Source organism: Notothenia rossii (genome assembly GCF_949606895.1).
Source record: "Notothenia rossii genome assembly, contig: scaffold_377, whole genome shotgun sequence".
Classification (NCBI taxonomy): Eukaryota; Metazoa; Chordata; class Actinopteri; order Perciformes; family Nototheniidae; genus Notothenia; species Notothenia rossii.
The window spans coordinates 1-21,106 of NW_027639589.1; the positions used below are offsets into that span (position 1 = coordinate 1).

The 21,106-nt window shown below is 50.0% G+C and overlaps 1 protein-coding gene and 1 long non-coding RNA gene across 2 annotated transcripts in view; one reads left to right on the forward strand and one right to left on the reverse strand.

Moving 5' to 3' along the window:
* The first annotated feature begins 30 nt into the window (after nt 1–30).
* The window catches only part of LOC307027620 (WD repeat-containing protein 26), a 30,385-nt gene continuing 9,309 nt past the window's right edge, over nt 31–21,106 (forward strand). Inside the window, exons 1-9 of the mRNA XM_079695904.1 lie at nt 31–269; nt 983–1,039; nt 2,447–2,583; nt 16,789–16,886; nt 17,830–17,986; nt 18,324–18,462; nt 18,545–18,685; nt 19,692–19,811; nt 20,883–21,028. Coding sequence (XP_079552030.1) covers nt 189–269; nt 983–1,039; nt 2,447–2,583; nt 16,789–16,886; nt 17,830–17,986; nt 18,324–18,462; nt 18,545–18,685; nt 19,692–19,811; nt 20,883–21,028 — 1,076 coding nt within the window. The 5' untranslated portion in view covers nt 31–188. The remainder of the gene's footprint in view (nt 270–982; nt 1,040–2,446; nt 2,584–16,788; nt 16,887–17,829; nt 17,987–18,323; nt 18,463–18,544; nt 18,686–19,691; nt 19,812–20,882; nt 21,029–21,106) is intronic.
* On the reverse strand, nt 153–2,487 carry LOC307027621. The gene is made up of 3 exons (XR_013804693.1): nt 2,352–2,487; nt 922–1,137; nt 153–288 (listed from the first exon to the last, which is right to left on the reverse strand). It is a non-coding gene; the product is annotated as an uncharacterized lncRNA (long non-coding RNA).

The window sequence follows — 21,106 nt, forward strand, 5'->3', positions numbered from 1 at the left end:
GGTTCAAACCACATTTTTTTTATCTCTTTCATAAGTTTGTGTCTAAATCATGTTATGTATCAGTTGGTCACATGAAAAGACTTCAAGACAAGTATTGAAATTGATGATAAGTGCTGAGAGAGTCATCATCATGATGCTGATTGGTTCTCCGCTACGTTCATGTCCCCAGTCAGACGGTGGACCTCCTGATGCAGGAGTCAGGGTGCAGACTGGAGCACCCCTCCGCCACCAAGTTCCGCAACCATGTCATGGAAGGAGAGTGGGACAAGGTGGAGAGACGTTTATACTCTGAAAAGAAAATCCATACTGTTTTGAGTTTTTTATAGCAGTAATCTAAGCACTCAATTTAGACCGAGTAGGAAGTCTTGTTTGCCAGAAAACGATTGTTACAGTGCTTCAAATCTGTTAGTCAGTGACTGTCTAGGTTTAAGTGTTTATTCATTGTGAACAGAGGTGGGAAGTAACTAAGTACATTTACTCAAGTACTGTTCTTATTTACGTTTTTAAGATACTTGAGTATGTCAATGTTATGTTACTTTGTACTTCTTCTCCAGTACAATTGAGAGGTAAATGGTGTACTTTTACTCCACTACATTTATGTAATACCTTTAGTTACTTTGCATATTTGGATTGAAATATAATCAAGTGTTAAATCAGACTTTAGTTCCACCTGGAGTAAATCCACAAGCTACCCTGCAGTATACAAAGTCATTACAACTAGCTGCACCTTTACCAGCTTTGAGAACACTTTAATGATCAATCATTATAAAACATATCATATATATTATACCAATCCTAGTATATTGTTATGCTTATACTTGATTAACATTTTGAATGCTGGACTTTTACTTGTAACAGAGTATTCCTACAATCTGGTATTTCTACTTTTACTTAAAGTCAAGATCTGAGTACTTCTCCCACCTCTGATTGTGAAACCTGTCCCTCTTCGTGTTCTTTATACTTTCCCCCTTCCTTTATTCAGGCTGAGAGTGACCTGAATGAACTGAAGGCATTGATGCATTCTCCCAGTGCTATAGTGGTGAGTAGCAGTCCTCAGATCAGCTGTCTCTATGCTCTGTCTCATCAACATGTCATGTATGTTACACAAACACTGCAGCCAGAGGCACGAAGCTCCAACTAAATAATAGAGACCACGAGTTATTAGTGCGTCAGTACTACATTCGAAACAATTTGAATACATGATGATTATAAATGATTATATGTCTGCTGTGAGCAAACATATCAAGCATGTCCAGGCAGTGTATATCGTCAGCCCTGGGGAGTAGTGGGAACAAAAAGAAATCTTAATACTGGTACATTTAAAAAAAAAAGAATTGGTATTACTAGCAGGATTACAATGTTACAATCAATTTTAAAACAATGAGCTGCTGGGCCTCCTTTAAACCTCTATCCCTTCTAGTTTCGGTGCAGGGTTTAAAGATGTCTACTTGTGTAGAAATTAGATTTATTACATGAGCCCATTACAGCTATATGCAAGCATGTAGGATTTACAACTAGATTTAACACAGAAAGAAAGAACTTCAGAACGGTAGGGCAGCTGTTAGTGATCCAGATTGTTGTGTACAATTAGATCATAAGACATTTTAAAATAAGCAATAAATAATAACTAACAAAATACATCTGTGACGGCCCGTCCACACAGCGGCGTGCGTTGACGCTTGCCGGCGGGCGTGTCTGACACTCGACCAACAACCAATCACATGAATCTCCCGCCCCTGACACACAAGCAGCGGTTTAATTGGCTAGAGCTTGTACTGGCATATGATTCGATTGGCTGACGCTTCTGCAGAGGTTTCAAAAGTTGAACATTGCTCAACTTTTGCAGCGAGCCACGCCAGCAACGCTCCGCGTCGCTTCCCACGATGCAGTTCGGCGAAAAGTGACGTCACCCCATTCAAAGTGAATGGTGAAGCGTCAACGCACGCCGCTGTGTGGACGGGCCGTAATCAAAATATGTTTTACTGCTTCTTTTCTCAGTTTACTGTAGGTTATTTTTATTGGATTGAGGCAGTTTTCATTATAAAAGTTCCCTTTTTTCAGACAAACAAAGGCAGTTTTGTGCCAATCATCTCCAAATATTCAAAATATACTAGATACTCGATACTAGATGAAAATGTTGCCAAATATCATGTTACCAGGAGTAATTTGCATATTTGTATACCTCTAGCAAAATAAGCATTCAAGTCATTGCTCTTCCAAGTCAGTGTAAAGTGTGTTCCATTATTAGTGTAAAGAACAACAGGTTCTGTACTGAGTTCTAAGGACAAAATCATAAAAAATCACCAAATACAATGTACAATGTTTCAATTGAATAGAAAATAAACACTCACTGTAATGGTCTGCTGGTAAAGAACCTTCTGTCTTGGTAAATGTCTTGGCCTGTGCTGATGTCCTCTCTGCTCTGTGTTCTTGTGCTCCTGAGCAGCGGATGAAGTTCCTGCTGCTGCAGCAGAAGTACCTGGAGTACCTGGAGGACGGGAAGGTTCTGGAGGCCCTGCAGGTCCTCCGAGCCGAGCTCACTCCTCTCAAGTACAACACGGAGCGGATCCACATCCTGAGCGGGTCAGTCCACACAGGGAGCTCTCACTGAATATCCAAGGAGCAGGGTTGTCATTTCAGAGTATCCACTACTTACAATGTGTAATGTGGTGCGATGTTAGTTACATTTTTACCCCCTATCACAATTGTCAGCACAGTACACCCAGAGCCCACTCTGCACTGATTGATTAGCTTGGGTTGAACCCCAAAAAGAGCCTCTTTAAATATAGGCATCCTGCTGGTTTTTGGAAGTAAATGGGAAGAGGGAGTATTTGTAATGAGTTGTAGCACAGGGCCGGCCCAGAAGGATACGCTGACAAGGTGATAAATGTGTGTGAGCAGCTGTGAGTGTGTCTGCAGCTGTGAGTGTGTCTGCAGCTGAAAGTGTGTGAGCAGCTGTGAGTGTGTCTGCAGCTGAGTGTGTGAGCAGCTGTGAGTGTGTCTGCAGCTGAGAGTGTGTGAGCAACTGTGAGTGTGTCTGCAGCTGTGAGTGTGTGAGCAGCTGTGAGTGTGTCTGCAGCTGTGAGTGTGTCTGCAGCTGTGAGTGTGTCTGCAGCTGTGAGTGTGTCTGCAGCTGTGAGTGTGTGAGCAGCTGTGAGTGTGTGAGCAGCTGTGAGTGTGTGAGCAGCTGTGAGTGTGTCTGCAGCTGTGAGTGTGTCTGCATCTGAGAGTGTGTCTGCAGCTGTGAGTGTGTCTGCAACTGAGAGTGAGTGAGCAGCTGTGAGTGTGTCTGCAGCTGAGAGTGTGTCTGCAGCTGAGAGTGTGTGAGCAGCTGAGAGTGTGTCTGCAGCTGTGAGTGTGTGAGCAGCTGTGAGTGTGTCTGCAGCTGTGAGTGTGTGAGCAGCTGTAAGTGTGTCTGCAGCTGAGAGTGTGTCTGCAGCTGACAGTGTGTGAGCAGTTGTGAGTGTGTCTGCAGCTGTGAGTGTGTGAGCAGCTGTGAGTGTGTCTGCAGCTGAGAGTGTGTGAGCAGCTGTGAGTGTGTCTGCAGCTGAGAGTGTGTCTGCAGCTGTGAGTGTGTCTGCTGCTGAGAGTGTGTGAGCAGCTGTGAGTGTGTGAGCAGCTGTGAGTGTGTCTGCAGATGAGAGTGTGTGAGCAGCTGTGAGTGTGTCTGCAGCTGTGAGTGTGTCTGCAGCTGAGAGTGTGTGAGCAGCTGTGAGTGTGTCTGCGGCTGAGAGTGTGTGAGCAGCTGTGAGTGTGTGAGCAGCTGTGAGTGTGTGAGCAGCTGTGAGTGTGTCTGCAGCTGTGAGTGTGTCTGCATTTGAGAGTGTGTCTGCAGCTGTGAGTGTGTCTGCAACTGAGAGTGTGTGAGCAGCTGTGAGTGTGTCTGCAGCTGTGAGTGTGTCTGCGGCTGTGAGTGTGTCTGCGGCTGTGAGTGTGTCTGCAGATTAAAGTGTGTGAGCAGCTGTGAGTGTGTCTGCAGCTGTGAGTGTGTCTGCAGCTGAGAGTGTGTGAGCAGCTGAGAGTGTGTCTGCAGCTGAGAGTGTGTGAGCAGCTGTGAGTGTGTCTGCAGCTGTGAGTGTGTGAGCAGCTGTAAGTGTGTCTGCAGCTGAGAGTGTGTCTGCAGCTGACAGTGTGTGAGCAGTTGTGAGTGTGTCTGCAGCTGTGAGTGTGTGAGCAGCTGTGAGTATGTCTGCAGCTGAGAGTGTGTGAGCAGCTGTGAGTGTGTCTGCAGCTGAGAGTGTGTCTGCAGCTGTGAGTGTGTCTGCTGCTGAGAGTGTGTGAGCAGCTGTGAGTGTGTGAGCAGCTGTGAGTGTGTCTGCAGATGAGAGTGTGTGAGCAGCTGTGAGTGTGTCTGCAGCTGTGAGTGTGTCTGCGGCTGTGAGTGTGTCTGCAGATGAAAGTGTGTGAGCAGCTGTGAGTGTGTCTGCAGCTGTGAGTGTGTCTGCAGCTGAGAGTGTGTGAGCAGCTGCGAGTGTGTGAGCAGCTGTGAGTATGTCTGCAGCTGAGAGTGTGTGAGCAGCTGTGAGTGTGTCTGCAGCTGAGAGTGTGTCTGCAGCTGAGAGTGTGTGAGCGGCTGTGAGTGTGTCTGCAGCTGTGAGTGTGTGAGCAGCTGTGAGTGTGTCTGCAGCTGAGAGTGTGTGAGCAGCTGTGAGTGTGTCTGCAGCTGAGAGTGTGTCTGCAGCTGAGAGTGTGTGAGCAGCTGAGAGTGTGTGAGCAGCTGTGAGTGTTTCTGCAGCTGTGAGTGTGTCTGCATCTGAGAGTGTGTGAGCAGCTGTGAGTGTGTCTGCAGCTGAGAGTGTGTCTGCAGCTGTGAGTGTGTCTGCGGCTGTGAGTGTGTCTGCAGATGAAAGTGTGTGAGCAGCTGTGAGTGTGTCTGCAGCTGTGAGTGTGTCTGCAGCTGAGAGTGTGTGAGAAGCTGAGTGTGTCTGCAGCTGAGAGTGTGTCTGCAGCTGTGAGTGTGTCTGCAGCTGAGAGTGTGTGAGCAGCTGAGAGTGTGTGAGCAGCTGTGAGTGTGTGAGCAGCTGAGAGTGTGTCTGCAGCTGAGAGTGTGTGAGCAGCTGTGAGTGTGTCTGCAGCTGTGAGTGTGTGAGCAGCTGTGAGTGTGTCTGCAGCTGAGAGTGTGTGAGAAGCTGTGAGTGTGTCTGCAGCTGTGAGTGTGTGAGCAGCTGTGAATGTGTCTGCAGCTGAGAGTGTGTGAGCAGCTGTGAGTGTGTTTGCAGCTGAGAGTGTGTCTGCAGCTGTGAGTGTGTCTGCAGCTGAGAGTGTGTGTGCAGCTGAGTGTGTGAGCAGCTGTGAGTGTGTCTGCAGCTGAGAGTGTGTCTGCAGCTGTGAGTGTGTCTGCAGCTGTGAGTGTGTCTGCAGATGAGAGTGTGTGAGCAGCTGTGAGTGTGTCTGCAGCTGAGAGTGTGTGAGCAGCTGTGAGTGTGTCTGCAGCTGAGAGTGTGTCTGCAGCTGAGACTGTGTGAGCAGCTGTGAGTGTGTCTGCAGCTGAGAGTGTGTCTGCAGCTGTGAGTGTTTCTGCAGCGGAGAGTGTGTGAGCAGCTGTGAGTGTGTCTGCAGCTGTGAGTATGTTTGCAGCTGAGAGTGTGTGAGCAGCTGTGAGTGTGTGAGCAGCTGTGAGTGTGTCTGCAGCTGTGAGTGTGTGAGCAGCTGTGAGTGTGTCTGCAGCTGAGAGTGTGTGAGCAGCTGTGAGTGTGTGAGCAGCTGAGGGTGTGTCTGCAGCTGAGAGTGTGCGAGCAGCTGTGAGTGTGTCTGCAGCTGTGAGTGTGTGAGCAGCTGTGAATGTGTCTGCAGCTGAGTGTGTGAGCAGCTGTGAGTGTGTCTGCAGCTGAGATTGTGTCTGCAGCTGAGAGTGTGTCTGCAGCTGAGAGTGTGTGAGCAGCTGTGAGTGTGTGAGCAGCTGTGACTGTGTCTGCAGCTGTGAGTGTGTGAGCAGCTGTGACTGTGTCTGCAGCTGTGAGTGTGTCTGCAGCTGAGAGTGTGTTAGCAGCTGTGAGTGTGTCTGCAGCTGAGAGTGTGTCTGCAGATGAGAGTGTGTGAGCAGCTGTGAGTGTGTCTGCAGCTGTGAGTGTGTCTGCAGCTGAGAGTGTTTCTGCAGCTGAGAGTGTGTGAGCAGCTGTGAGTGTGTCTGCAGCTGAGAGTGTGTCTGCAGCTGTGAATGTGTCTGTAGATGAGTGTGTGAGCAGCTGTGAGTTTGTCTACAGCTGAGTGTGTCTGCAGCTCTGAGTGTGTCTGCAGCTGAGAGTGTGTGAGCAGCTGTGAGTGTGTCTGCAGCTGTGAGAGTGTCTGCAGCTGAGTGTGTCTGCAGCTGAGAGTGTGTCTGCAGCTGAGAGTGTTTCTGCAGCTGTGAGTGTGTCTGCAGCTGAGAGTGTGTCTGCAGCTGAGAGTGTGTCTGCAGTTGTGAGTGTGTCTGCAGCGGAGAGTGTGTGAGCAGCTGTGAGTGTGTCTGCAGCTGTGAGTATGTTTTGCAGCTGAGAGTGTGTGAGCAGCTGTGATTGTGTCTGCAGCTGTGAGTGTGTCTGCAGCTGTGAGTGTGTGAGCAGCTGTGAGTGTGTCTGCAGCTGAGAGTGTGTGAGCAGCTGTGAGTGTGTCTGCAGCTGAGAGTGTGTCTGCAGCTGTGAGTGTGTCTGCAGCTGAGAGTGTGTGTGCAGCTGAGAGCGTGTGAGCAGCTGTGAGTGTGTCTGCAGCTGAGAGTGTGTCTGCAGCTGTGAGTATGTCTGCAGCTGAGAGTGTGTGAGCAGCTGTGAGTGTGTCTGCAGCTGAGAGTGTGTGAGCAGCTGTGAGTGTGTCTGCAGCTGTGAGTGTGTCTGCAGCTGTCAGTGTGTGAGCAGCTGAGAGTGTGTGAACAGCTGTGAGTGTGTGAGCAGCTGAGGGTGTGTCTGCAGCTGAGAGTGTGCGAGCAGCTGTGAGTGTGTCTGCAGCTGTGAGTGTGTGAGCAGCTGTGAGTGTGTCTGCAGCTGAGTGTGTGAGCAGCTGAGAGTGTGTCTGCAGCTGTGAGTGTGTCTGCAGCTGAGAGTGTGTGAGCAGCTGAGAGTGTGTGAGCAGCTGTGAGTGTGTCTGCAGCTGAGAGTGTGTCTGCAGCTGTGAGTGTGTCTGCAGCTGAGAGTGTGTGAGCAGCTGTGAGTGTGTCTGCAGCTGAGAGTGTGTCTGCAGCTGTGAGTGTGTCTGCAGATGAGTGTGTGAGCAGCTGTGATTGTGTCTGCAGCTGTGAGTGTGTCTGCAGCTGAGAGTGTGTCTGCAGCTGAGAGTGTGTGAGCAGCTGTGAGTGTGTCTGCAGCTGAGAGTGTGTTTGCAGCTGTGAATGTGTCTGCAGATGAGTGTGTGAGCAGCTGTGATTTTGTCTACAGCTGAGTGTGTCTGCAGCTCTGAGTGTGTCTGCAGCTGAGAGTGTGTGAGCAGCTGTGAGTGTGTCTGCAGCTGTGAGTGTGTCTGCAGATGAGAGTGTGTGAGCAGCTGTGAGTGTGTCTGCAGCTGAGAGTGTGTGAGCAGCTGTGAGTGTGTCTGCAGCTGAGAGTGTGTCTGCAGCTGAGACTGTGTGAGCAGCTGTGAGTGTGTCTGCAGCTGAGAGTGTGTCTGCAGCTGTGAGTGTTTCTGCAGCGGAGAGTGTGTGAGCAGCTGTGAGTGTGTCTGCAGCTGTGAGTATGTTTGCAGCTGAGAGTGTGTGAGCAGCTGTGAGTGTGTCTGCAGCTGAGAGTGTGTGAGCAGCTGTGAGTGTGTCTGCAGCTGTGAGTGTGTGAGCAGCTGTGAGTGTGTCTGCAGCTGAGAGTGTGTGAGCAGCTGTGAGTGTGTGAGCAGCTGAGGGTGTGTCTGCAGCTGAGAGTGTGCGAGCAGCTGTGAGTGTGTCTGCAGCTGTGAGTGTGTGAGCAGCTGTGAATGTGTCTGCAGCTGAGTGTGTGAGCAGCTGTGAGTGTGTCTGCAGCTGAGATTGTGTTTGCAGCTGTGAGTGTGTCTGCAGCTGAGAGTGTGTGAGCAGCTGTGAGTGTGTGAGCAGCTGTGACTGTGTCTGCAGCTGTGAGTGTGTGAGCAGCTGTGACTGTGTCTGCAGCTGTGAGTGTGTCTGCAGCTGAGAGTGTGTGAGCAGCTGTGAGTGTGTCTGCAGCTGAGAGTGTGTCTGCAGCTGTGAGTGTGTCTGCAGATGAGAGTGTGTGAGCAGCTGTGAGTGTGTCTGCAGCTGTGAGTGTGTCTGCAGCTGAGAGTGTTTCTGCAGCTGAGAGTGTGTGAGCAGCTGTGAGTGTGTCTGCAGCTGAGAGTGTGTCTGCAGCTGTAAATGTGTCTGTAGATGAGTGTGTGAGCAGCTGTGAGTTTGTCTACAGCTGAGTGTGTCTGCAGCTCTGAGTGTGTCTGCAGCTGAGAGTGTGTGAGCAGCTGTGAGTGTGTCTGCAGCTGTGAGAGTGTCTGCAGCTGAGTGTGTCTGCAGCTGAGAGTGTGTCTGCAGCTGAGAGTGTTTCTGCAGCTGTGAGTGTGTCTGCAGCTGAGAGTGTGTCTGCAGCTGAGAGTGTGTCTGCAGCTGAGAGTGTGTCTGCAGTTGTGCGTGTGTCTGCAGCGGAGAGTGTGTGAGCAGCTGTGAGTGTGTCTGCAGCTGTGAGTATGTTTTGCAGCTGAGAGTGTGTGAGCAGCTGTGATTGTGTCTGCAGCTGTGAGTGTGTCTGCAGCTGTGAGTGTGTGAGCAGCTGTGAGTGTGTCTGCAGCTGAGAGTGTGTGAGCAGCTGTGAGTGTGTCTGCAGCTGAGAGTGTGTCTGCAGCTGTGAGTGTGTCTGCAGCTGAGAGTGTGTGTGCAGCTGAGAGCGTGTGAGCAGCTGTGAGTGTGTCTGCAGCTGAGAGTGTGTCTGCAGCTGTGAGTGTGTCTGCAGCTGTGAGTGTGTCTGCAGCTGTGAGTATGTCTGCAGCTGAGAGTGTGTGAGCAGCTGTGAGTGTGTCTGCAGCTGAGAGTGTGTGAGCAGCTGTGAGTGTGTCTGCAGCTGTGAGTATGTCTGCAGCTGTGAGTGTGTGAGCAGCTGAGAGTGTGTGAGAAGCTGAGAGTGTGTGAACAGCTGTGAGTGTGTGAGCAGCTGAGGGTGTGTCTGCAGCTGAGAGTGTGCGAGCAGATGTGAGTGTGTCTGCAGCTGTGAGTGTGTGAGCAGCTGTGAGTGTGTCTGCAGCTGAGTGTGTGAGCAGCTGAGAGTGTGTCTGCAGCTGAGAGTGTGTCTGCAGCTGTGAGTGTGTCTGCAGCTGAGAGTGTGTGAGCAGCTGAGAGTGTGTGAGCAGCTGTGAGTGTGTCTGCAGCTGAGAGTGTGTCTGCAGCTGTGAGTGTGTCTGCAGCTGAGAGTGTGTGAGCAGCTGTGAGTGTGTCTGCAGCTGAGAGTGTGTCTGCAGCTGTGAGTGTGTCTGCAGATGAGTGTGTGAGCAGCTGTGAGTGTGTCTGCAGCTGTGAGTGTGTCTGCAGCTGAGTGTGTCTGCAGCTGAGAGTGTGTGAGCAGCTGTGAGTGTGTCTGCAGCTGAGAGTGTGTTTGCAGCTGTGAATGTGTCTGCAGATGAGTGTGTGAGCAGCTGTGAGTTTGTCTACAGCTGAGTGTGTCTGCAGCTCTGAGTGTGTCTGCAGCTGAGAGTGTGTGAGCAGCTGTGAGTGTGTCTGCAGCTGTGAGTGTGTCTGCAGATGAGAGTGTGTGAGCAGCTGTGAGTGTGTCTGCAGCTGAGAGTGTGTGAGCAGCTGTGAGTGTGTCTGCAGCTGAGAGTGTGTCTGCAGCTGAGACTGTGTGAGCAGCTGTGAGTGTGTCTGCAGCTGAGAGTGTGTCTGCAGCTGTGAGTGTTTCTGCAGCGGAGAGTGTGTGAGCAGCTGTGAGTGTGTCTGCAGCTGTGAGTATGTTTGCAGCTGAGAGTGTGTGAGCAGCTGTGAGTGTGTCTGCAGCTGAGAGTGTGTGAGCAGCTGTGAGTGTGTCTGCAGCTGTGAGTGTGTGAGCAGCTGTGAGTGTGTCTGCAGCTGAGAGTGTGTGAGCAGCTGTGAGTGTGTGAGCAGCTGAGGGTGTGTCTGCAGCTGAGAGTGTGCGAGCAGCTGTGAGTGTGTCTGCAGCTGTGAGTGTGTGAGCAGCTGTGAATGTGTCTGCAGCTGAGTGTGTGAGCAGCTGTGAGTGTGTCTGCAGCTGAGATTGTGTCTGCAGCTGTGAGTGTGTCTGCAGCTGAGAGTGTGTGAGCAGCTGTGAGTGTGTGAGCAGCTGTGAGTGTGTGAGCAGCTGTGACTGTGTCTGCAGCTGTGAGTGTGTCTGCAGCTGAGAGTGTGTGAGCAGCTGTGAGTGTGTCTGCAGCTGAGAGTGTGTCTGAAGCTGTGAGTGTGTCTGCAGATGAGAGTGTGTGAGCAGCTGTGAGTGTGTCTGCAGCTGTGAGTGTGTCTGCAGCTGAGAGTGTTTCTGCAGCTGAGAGTGTGTGAGCAGCTGTGAGTGTGTCTGCAGCTGAGAGTGTGTCTGCAGCTGTGAATGTGTCTGTAGATGAGTGTGTGAGCAGCTGTGAGTTTGTCTACAGCTGAGTGTGTCTGCAGCTCTGAGTGTGTCTGCAGCTGAGAGTGTGTGAGCAGCTGTGAGTGTGTCTGCAGCTGTGAGAGTGTCTGCAGCTGAGTGTGTCTGCAGCTGAGAGTGTGTCTGCAGCTGAGAGTGTTTCTGCAGCTGTGAGTGTGTCTGCAGCTGAGAGTGTGTCTGCAGCTGAGAGTGTGTCTGCAGTTGTGAGTGTGTCTGCAGCGGAGAGTGTGTGAGCAGCTGTGAGTGTGTCTGCAGCTGTGAGTATGTTTTGCAGCTGAGAGTGTGTGAGCAGCTGTGATTGTGTCTGCAGCTGTGAGTGTGTCTGCAGCTGTGAGTGTGTGAGCAGCTGTGAGTGTGTCTGCAGCTGAGAGTGTGTGAGCAGCTGTGAGTGTGTCTGCAGCTGAGAGTGTGTCTGCAGCTGTGAGTGTGTCTGCAGCTGAGAGTGTGTGTGCAGCTGAGAGCGTGTGAGCAGCTGTGAGTGTGTCTGCAGCTGAGAGTGTGTCTGCAGCTGTGAGTATGTCTGCAGCTGAGAGTGTGTGAGCAGCTGTGAGTGTGTCTGCAGCTGAGAGTGTGTGAGCAGCTGTGAGTGTGTCTGCAGCTGTGAGTGTGTCTGCAGCTGTCAGTGTGTGAGCAGCTGAGAGTGTGTGAACAGCTGTGAGTGTGTGAGCAGCTGAGGGTGTGTCTGCAGCTGAGAGTGTGCGAGCAGCTGTGAGTGTGTCTGCAGCTGTGAGTGTGTGAGCAGCTGTGAGTGTGTCTGCAGCTGAGTGTGTGAGCAGCTGAGAGTGTGTCTGCAGCTGTGAGTGTGTCTGCAGCTGAGAGTGTGTGAGCAGCTGAGAGTGTGTGAGCAGCTGTGAGTGTGTCTGCAGCTGAGAGTGTGTCTGCAGCTGTGAGTGTGTCTGCAGCTGAGAGTGTGTGAGCAGCTGTGAGTGTGTCTGCAGCTGAGAGTGTGTCTGCAGCTGTGAGTGTGTCTGCAGATGAGTGTGTGAGCAGCTGTGATTGTGTCTGCAGCTGTGAGTGTGTCTGCAGCTGAGAGTGTGTCTGCAGCTGAGAGTGTGTGAGCAGCTGTGAGTGTGTCTGCAGCTGAGAGTGTGTTTGCAGCTGTGAATGTGTCTGCAGATGAGTGTGTGAGCAGCTGTGAGTTTGTCTACAGCTGAGTGTGTCTGCAGCTCTGAGTGTGTCTGCAGCTGAGAGTGTGTGAGCAGCTGTGAGTGTGTCTGCAGCTGTGAGTGTGTCTGCAGATGAGAGTGTGTGAGCAGCTGTGAGTGTGTCTGCAGCTGAGAGTGTGTGAGCAGCTGTGAGTGTGTCTGCAGCTGAGAGTGTGTCTGCAGCTGAGACTGTGTGAGCAGCTGTGAGTGTGTCTGCAGCTGAGAGTGTGTCTGCAGCTGTGAGTGTTTCTGCAGCGGAGAGTGTGTGAGCAGCTGTGAGTGTGTCTGCAGCTGTGAGTATGTTTGCAGCTGAGAGTGTGTGAGCAGCTGTGAGTGTGTCTGCAGCTGAGAGTGTGTGAGCAGCTGTGAGTGTGTCTGCAGCTGTGAGTGTGTGAGCAGCTGTGAGTGTGTCTGCAGCTGAGAGTGTGTGAGCAGCTGTGAGTGTGTGAGCAGCTGAGGGTGTGTCTGCAGCTGAGAGTGTGCGAGCAGCTGTGAGTGTGTCTGCAGCTGTGAGTGTGTGAGCAGCTGTGAATGTGTCTGCAGCTGAGTGTGTGAGCAGCTGTGAGTGTGTCTGCAGCTGAGATTGTGTTTGCAGCTGTGAGTGTGTCTGCAGCTGAGAGTGTGTGAGCAGCTGTGAGTGTGTGAGCAGCTGTGACTGTGTCTGCAGCTGTGAGTGTGTGAGCAGCTGTGACTGTGTCTGCAGCTGTGAGTGTGTCTGCAGCTGAGAGTGTGTGAGCAGCTGTGAGTGTGTCTGCAGCTGAGAGTGTGTCTGCAGCTGTGAGTGTGTCTGCAGATGAGAGTGTGTGAGCAGCTGTGAGTGTGTCTGCAGCTGTGAGTGTGTCTGCAGCTGAGAGTGTTTCTGCAGCTGAGAGTGTGTGAGCAGCTGTGAGTGTGTCTGCAGCTGAGAGTGTGTCTGCAGCTGTAAATGTGTCTGTAGATGAGTGTGTGAGCAGCTGTGAGTTTGTCTACAGCTGAGTGTGTCTGCAGCTCTGAGTGTGTCTGCAGCTGAGAGTGTGTGAGCAGCTGTGAGTGTGTCTGCAGCTGTGAGAGTGTCTGCAGCTGAGTGTGTCTGCAGCTGAGAGTGTGTCTGCAGCTGAGAGTGTTTCTGCAGCTGTGAGTGTGTCTGCAGCTGAGAGTGTGTCTGCAGCTGAGAGTGTGTCTGCAGCTGAGAGTGTGTCTGCAGTTGTGCGTGTGTCTGCAGCGGAGAGTGTGTGAGCAGCTGTGAGTGTGTCTGCAGCTGTGAGTATGTTTTGCAGCTGAGAGTGTGTGAGCAGCTGTGATTGTGTCTGCAGCTGTGAGTGTGTCTGCAGCTGTGAGTGTGTGAGCAGCTGTGAGTGTGTCTGCAGCTGAGAGTGTGTGAGCAGCTGTGAGTGTGTCTGCAGCTGAGAGTGTGTCTGCAGCTGTGAGTGTGTCTGCAGCTGAGAGTGTGTGTGCAGCTGAGAGCGTGTGAGCAGCTGTGAGTGTGTCTGCAGCTGAGAGTGTGTCTGCAGCTGTGAGTGTGTCTGCAGCTGTGAGTGTGTCTGCAGCTGTGAGTATGTCTGCAGCTGAGAGTGTGTGAGCAGCTGTGAGTGTGTCTGCAGCTGAGAGTGTGTGAGCAGCTGTGAGTGTGTCTGCAGCTGTGAGTATGTCTGCAGCTGTGAGTGTGTGAGCAGCTGAGAGTGTGTGAGAAGCTGAGAGTGTGTGAACAGCTGTGAGTGTGTGAGCAGCTGAGGGTGTGTCTGCAGCTGAGAGTGTGCGAGCAGATGTGAGTGTGTCTGCAGCTGTGAGTGTGTGAGCAGCTGTGAGTGTGTCTGCAGCTGAGTGTGTGAGCAGCTGAGAGTGTGTCTGCAGCTGAGAGTGTGTCTGCAGCTGTGAGTGTGTCTGCAGCTGAGAGTGTGTGAGCAGCTGAGAGTGTGTGAGCAGCTGTGAGTGTGTCTGCAGCTGAGAGTGTGTCTGCAGCTGTGAGTGTGTCTGCAGCTGAGAGTGTGTGAGCAGCTGTGAGTGTGTCTGCAGCTGAGAGTGTGTCTGCAGCTGTGAGTGTGTCTGCAGATGAGTGTGTGAGCAGCTGTGAGTGTGTCTGCAGCTGTGAGTGTGTCTGCAGCTGAGTGTGTCTGCAGCTGAGAGTGTGTGAGCAGCTGTGAGTGTGTCTGCAGCTGAGAGTGTGTTTGCAGCTGTGAATGTGTCTGCAGATGAGTGTGTGAGCAGCTGTGAGTTTGTCTACAGCTGAGTGTGTCTGCAGCTCTGAGTGTGTCTGCAGCTGAGAGTGTGTGAGCAGCTGTGAGTGTGTCTGCAGCTGTGAGTGTGTCTGCAGATGAGAGTGTGTGAGCAGCTGTGAGTGTGTCTGCAGCTGAGAGTGTGTGAGCAGCTGTGAGTGTGTCTGCAGCTGAGAGTGTGTCTGCAGCTGAGACTGTGTGAGCAGCTGTGAGTGTGTCTGCAGCTGAGAGTGTGTCTGCAGCTGTGAGTGTTTCTGCAGCGGAGAGTGTGTGAGCAGCTGTGAGTGTGTCTGCAGCTGTGAGTATGTTTGCAGCTGAGAGTGTGTGAGCAGCTGTGAGTGTGTCTGCAGCTGAGAGTGTGTGAGCAGCTGTGAGTGTGTCTGCAGCTGTGAGTGTGTGAGCAGCTGTGAGTGTGTCTGCAGCTGAGAGTGTGTGAGCAGCTGTGAGTGTGTGAGCAGCTGAGGGTGTGTCTGCAGCTGAGAGTGTGCGAGCAGCTGTGAGTGTGTCTGCAGCTGTGAGTGTGTGAGCAGCTGTGAATGTGTCTGCAGCTGAGTGTGTGAGCAGCTGTGAGTGTGTCTGCAGCTGAGATTGTGTCTGCAGCTGTGAGTGTGTCTGCAGCTGAGAGTGTGTGAGCAGCTGTGAGTGTGTGAGCAGCTGTGAGTGTGTGAGCAGCTGTGACTGTGTCTGCAGCTGTGAGTGTGTCTGCAGCTGAGAGTGTGTGAGCAGCTGTGAGTGTGTCTGCAGCTGAGAGTGTGTCTGAAGCTGTGAGTGTGTCTGCAGATGAGAGTGTGTGAGCAGCTGTGAGTGTGTCTGCAGCTGTGAGTGTGTCTGCAGCTGAGAGTGTTTCTGCAGCTGAGAGTGTGTGAGCAGCTGTGAGTGTGTCTGCAGCTGAGAGTGTGTCTGCAGCTGTGAATGTGTCTGTAGATGAGTGTGTGAGCAGCTGTGAGTTTGTCTACAGCTGAGTGTGTCTGCAGCTCTGAGTGTGTCTGCAGCTGAGAGTGTGTGAGCAGCTGTGAGTGTGTCTGCAGCTGTGAGAGTGTCTGCAGCTGAGTGTGTCTGCAGCTGAGAGTGTGTCTGCAGCTGAGAGTGTTTCTGCAGCTGTGAGTGTGTCTGCAGCTGAGAGTGTGTCTGCAGCTGAGAGTGTGTCTGCAGTTGTGAGTGTGTCTGCAGCGGAGAGTGTGTGAGCAGCTGTGAGTGTGTCTGCAGCTGTGAGTATGTTTTGCAGCTGAGAGTGTGTGAGCAGCTGTGATTGTGTCTGCAGCTGTGAGTGTGTCTGCAGCTGTGAGTGTGTGAGCAGCTGTGAGTGTGTCTGCAGCTGAGAGTGTGTGAGCAGCTGTGAGTGTGTCTGCAGCTGAGAGTGTGTCTGCAGCTGTGAGTGTGTCTGCAGCTGAGAGTGTGTGTGCAGCTGAGAGCGTGTGAGCAGCTGTGAGTGTGTCTGCAGCTGAGAGTGTGTCTGCAGCTGTGAGTGTGTCTGCAGCTGTGAGTGTGTCTGCAGCTGTGAGTATGTCTGCAGCTGAGAGTGTGTGAGCAGCTGTGAGTGTGTCTGCAGCTGAGAGTGTGTGAGCAGCTGTGAATGTGTCTGCAGCTGTGAGTGTGTGAGCAGCTGCGAGTGTGTGAACAGCTGTGAGTGTGTGAGCAGCTGAGGGTGTGTCTGCAGCTGAGAGTGTGTGAGCAGCTGTGAGTGTGTGAGCAGCTGAGAGTGTGTGAGCAGCTGCGAGTGTGTGAACAGCTGTGAGTGTGTGAGCAGCTGAGGGTGTGTCTGCAGCTGAGAATGTGCGAGCAGCTGTGAGTGTGTCTGCAGCTGTGAGTGTGTGAGCAGCTGTGAGTGTGTCTGCAGCTGAGTGTCTGAGCAGCTGTGAGTGTGTCTGCAGCTGAGAGTGTGTCTGCAGCTGTGAGTGTGTCTGCAGCTGAGAGTGTGTGAGCAGCTGAGAGTGTGTGAGCAGCTGTGAGTGTGTGAGCAGCTGTGACTGTGTCTGCAGCTGTGAGTGTGTGAGCAGCTGTGAGTGTGTCTGCAGCTGAGAGTGTGTCTGCAGCTGTGAGTGTGTCTGCAGCTGAGAGTGTGTGAGCAGCTGTGAGTGTGTCTGCAGCTGAGAGTGTGTCTGCAGCTGTGAGTGTGTCTGCAGATGAGTGTGTGAGCAGCTGTGAGTGTGTCTGCAGCTGAGAGTGTGTCTGCAGCTGAGAGTGTGTGAGCAGCTGTGAGTGTGTCTGCAGCTGAGAGTGTGTTTGCAGCTGTGAATGTGTCTGCAGATGAGTGTGTGAGCAGCTGTGAGTTTGTCTACAGCTGAGTGTGTCTGCAGCTCTGAGTGTGTCTGCAGCTGAGAGTGTGTGAGCAGCTGTGAGTGTGTCTGCAGCTGTGAGAGTGTCTGCAGCTGAGTGTTTCTGCAGCTGAGAGTGTGTCTGCAGCTGAGAGTGTTTCTGCAGCTGAGAGTGTGTCTGCAGCTGAGAGTGTGTGAGCAACTGTGAGTGTGTCTGCAGCTGAGAGTGTGTCTGCAGTTGTGAGTGTGTCTGCAGCGGAGAGTGTGTGAGCAGCTGTGAGTGTGCCTGCAGCTGTGAGTATGTCTGCAGCTGCGTGTGTGAGCAGCTGTGAGAGTGTCTGCAGCTGAAAGTGTGTCTGCAGCTGTGAGTGTGTCTGCAGCTGAGAGTGTGTCTGCAGCTGTGAGTGAGTGAGCAGCTGTAAGTGTGTCTGCAGCTGAGTGTGTGAGCAGCTGTGAGTGTGTCTGCAGCTGAGAGTGTGTCTGCAGCTGTGAGTGAGTGAGCAGCTGTGAGTGTGTCTGCAGCTAAGAGTGTGTCTGCAACTGAGAGTGTGTCTGCAGCTGAGAGTTTGTGAGTAGCTGTGAGTGTGTCTGCAGCTGAGAGTGTGTCTGCAGCTGTGAGTGTTTCTGCAGCTGAGAGTTTGTATGCAGCTGTGAGTGTGTCTGCTGCTGAGAGTGTGTGAGCAGCGGAGTAATGTCCTTCTGTGTTCTGCAGGTACCTGATGTGCAGTCATGCAGAGGACCTGCGAGTCAAAGCAGAGTGGGAGGGCAAAGGCACGGCGTCCCGCACCAAGCTTCTGGACAAGCTGCAGAGTGAGTGCACACTTTAAACAGCATTAACAGTGCAGAATCATTATTGTGCATACTGTATGTTTTATAATGTTGCCTCTCTTCTAAAATCAACTGCTTTCTACATCACTTCTTATGTAATATTGGCCATTATGATCTTAGTACGGTATTATTATCCCGATAACATTATCAGTAAATATGATCTTCAAACATCATATAGTCAATTGTATACTTACATCGTTCTCCTTTAATGGATTGTATGAAACCAAACAGAAGCTTTTCACAGAGCAGTAATTGTTGACATTGACGTTGTCTTGGATCATATTTACAGCATGGATCACATACTGGTAAAACCTCATGGTGAACATTTTCAAATATCTGGACAGCTTCGACATTGTAGGGTTAACCATTGATGCTTTCACCAAGTATTTACACAATGATCATTTGATAAATCCTCATCAGTAATGTGGGCTTATTGATTTAGTGGGTAAAAGCAAATAATAGAAAAGCTACAGGTCTGGTTAGTTTAGCAAATGACCTAATTTTACTGTATGAAAGCCAGGTAAAGACACACACTTATAGCAATCAACAACATACAGTTGTAGCTGTCGTATCATGATTAGTAGCTTAGTCTGTAAGGACTTGGCTTGGGAACTGAAGGGTTGCAGGTTCGAGTCCAGATCAGAACAAAACAGAGAGTGTGGGCTGGTAGCTGGGGAGGGGCCAATTCACCTCCTGGGCACCTCTGAGGAGGGCTTCACTTCACACACCTCTCCACCAATGCATGTGTATAGGCCCTGTGTATGTAATTTAACAAACACTAGGGTTAAACAGTGTATTGGAATAATAGAAGTATCTCTTTTTCTGAGTCATATCTCAAAATAAAATGACGATCAATCACCCAGCCATAATAGATGTGTGTTGAATCTAAGTCCAATCTTTGATATGTTTTACTGTTTGTGTGCAGCATACCTGCCCCCCTCGGTGATGCTGCCCCCCCGGCGCCTGCAGACCCTCCTGAAGCAGGCGGTGGAGCTGCAGAGGGAGCGCTGCCTGTACCACAATACCAAGCTGGACAGTGGGCTGGACTCTGTGTCCCTGCTGCTGGACCACGCCTGCAGCCGGTACCCACTCACTCTGCTGGGAACACACTCATATTTACACACTTTGATCAAACCAGTTCTGAAGCTTGATTGTCGTTGACTATTCTGGGACAATTGGTTTCCTGTCTGGGTGGAAGCAATATTAAGTCCACTGAACGTTCTCGATAACCATCTTCATATTCAAAGTTCCAATCATGTTTTATTGCCCTTGAGAATAGAATTGATCAAGTCTGCAATAATTGAAAATGGGCAATTATTGGCAAACCCTTGTATCTGACCATAAACGCTAACGTTATGTCTTATAACAATATTGGTACTTGATGCCTGCCTGTGCGTGTGTCCTTATCTCTCTCCTTAGGAAGCAGTTCCCCTGCTACACTCAGCAGATCCTCACTGAACACTGCAATGAAGTATGGTTCTGCAAGTTCTCCAACAACGGCACAAAACTGGCAACTGGGTCCAAAGACACGACGGTCATATTGTGGCACGTGGACACGGTAATCAAAAGTTACCTATGATCAATGTCACCTCAGAGCAGGGGGAATGTGATTTTTGACTGGTAGAACTGTTGGTCAACAGGAAACCCAGCAGCTAAAGTTGATGAAGACTCTGGAGGGTCACGCTTACGGGGTCTCGTACCTGGCGTGGAGCCCTGACGATGCGTATCTGATCGCCTGTGGACCTGATGACTGCTCTGAATTGTGGCTGTGGAACGTTCAGGTACAGCCTCTCTCTGTCAGTTGTCTAGATTGTGTGCAGGGATTGGACAGTTACTTAAACAATGTATTCTGTTACCTTACCTAGTTATTAATGATTAACCTTATCCAATTTTTACAAAATTAAAGTAATGTAACCTTATTATGTTCCGTTAGACCTTAGAACATTTGAAATCAAGATATTTAGAATCGAAAATGATTTTTTTGTATTTGAGTTTTTACTAACGTTGTAATCCTGCTGGTAATCCCCAATTTGTACCAATGTACCATTCATCTGATTACATATTTTTTCAATTAACTGCAAGGCAATACAGTTAATTTGTATCCTGATAACGTAATCCTAGTACATGTAACCCGTTACTGCCTAAGCCTGGCTTTGGTTCCAATTTGTAGCACAGAATCAGGAAATATTTTTCAGTGTAGCACTAAAAAGGACTAACTTCACCACTTGCATATTCACAAGGAATGCCGATTAGTGGTCAGATATGTATGAGAGTTTTGTATTAATACATACTTGAAAACTGTGAGCCTTTCCTTTAAATTCTAATGAATAAGGCACCTGGACCCTTTAAATGCAGGTACAGTAGGGTGGTCCTTGGTGACATGTACATTTTCGAATACATTTTTGTTAAGCTCGAACCACCGGAATTTGTTATGATAGTCAAGATTGCTCTCCTGGTGAATTTTATTAAAATTCCAACAACATTTACCCCTCCCTCATCAACCTTTATGTCCTTAAAACTGAAAGTCGGAAAGTCTAAGCTCCAACCCAATTCACCAGGAGAGTTTTCTTGACTAATAGAATGAATTCTGGGGGTTGGAGATTAGACTTTCCGACTTTCAATTTTAACGACCACACTAGGTACAGTATACTGCATTCTCATTGCATTCAACCCAAACCCATGGCAACCTGCAGTGAGAAAAGGGGGAACAGTTTCACCCGATGAGAGATGTGCTCTCAGAGTGTGTTGCCTGATTCATGTTTCTCTTTCCTGGCTTCTGTGTTGTAGACGGGGGAGTTACGCACCAAGATGAGTCAGTCTCATGAGGACAGCCTGACCAGCGTGGCCTGGAACCCCGACGGTAAACGCTTCGTCACCGGGGGCCAGAGGGGCCAGTTTTACCAGTGTGTGAGTATCTCTCACAACTTGGTACTATGCATACACTGCAATTAAATCACACACAATATCTTATAAAGGTGTGTAAAGCACAGAAGCTTAATACGGATGTTTTCATTGCCTACATGCTGCTTGAATGTGTATATGTAATTTAAATGACATTCTGATACACATTGTAGTTGAGAAGTGAGCCATGTCATGGGAAATGTGTAATTTCTGGCTTACAAGATGGACGAGGAGTCATAATGTACTGAAAGAGCAGTGTTGTTCGTTTTACTGGTACACAAAGATCTTCCAGACTTCAAAGTGTCTGTCGAAGGTTTCCAGACTGTGTGTGTTTCAAGTGTTGTTATTCTACAAAACACGTTTTGCCTAGACCCCGCCCTAAACTAATTCTATTGGTTTCCCCGAAGTATAGGTCATACTGAGAACACACGGGAGGCACAAGGACACTTGAATCAATACACATGAATTTCAATATAGTGTGTAGCAAATTGTTAATGTAGTGATTTCGAAATATTTTAACAAACTGGACTGTCAACAGGGAAAAGTAGGGGCAGGGACACTTTTGTAAGTCAGGATTTCAATTGTATTGACAGCTATTTGACTAAATGGTGAGAGCTAGCTAACTAGTTGATGGCTAATAAGGTTCATCGTTTAACTTTTGGCTGTTGTGTAGTGTTATGTGACAACTAGTTTCTAAACAAGCAAATGCTATGCTAACTATTACTATTACATTACATGTCATTTTTTTTTTTTGTTAGACTCTTTTATCCAAAGCGACTTACATACATTCAGTACTGTGGACAATCCCGAGCAATTTGGGGTGAAGTGTCTTGCCCAGGGACACAACGACATGCTGGACATATATTACGAACCATAATCAGTGGAGGCCATGTGGAAAAAAGCTATGCCACATGGTTAACAGGAAGTTGTAAATGTTATGGTTCCTGCTGTTGCACAATGTCTTCAGTTTTTAAGAACTGATACATTTACTGAAAATATTGGCCTTAGGTAAAATATGAAATGATGTGCGATGTACCTAAGTTTAAAAAAATACATATTGTCTGCTCCTGACTGCAGGACTTGGATGGGAACCTGCTGGACTCCTGGGAAGGGGTCCGGGTTCAGTGCCTGTGGTGTCTGAATGACGGCCGGACCATGCTTGCATCCGACACACACCAACGCATTCGTGGATACAACTTTGAGGACCTGACGGACAGGAACATGTGAGTCCCCAGCAGCCCGCTCTTTGGAAAATCAACAGCCTCCTCTTTCTCTTTCTCTACTTCTTTTCTGTGGATATT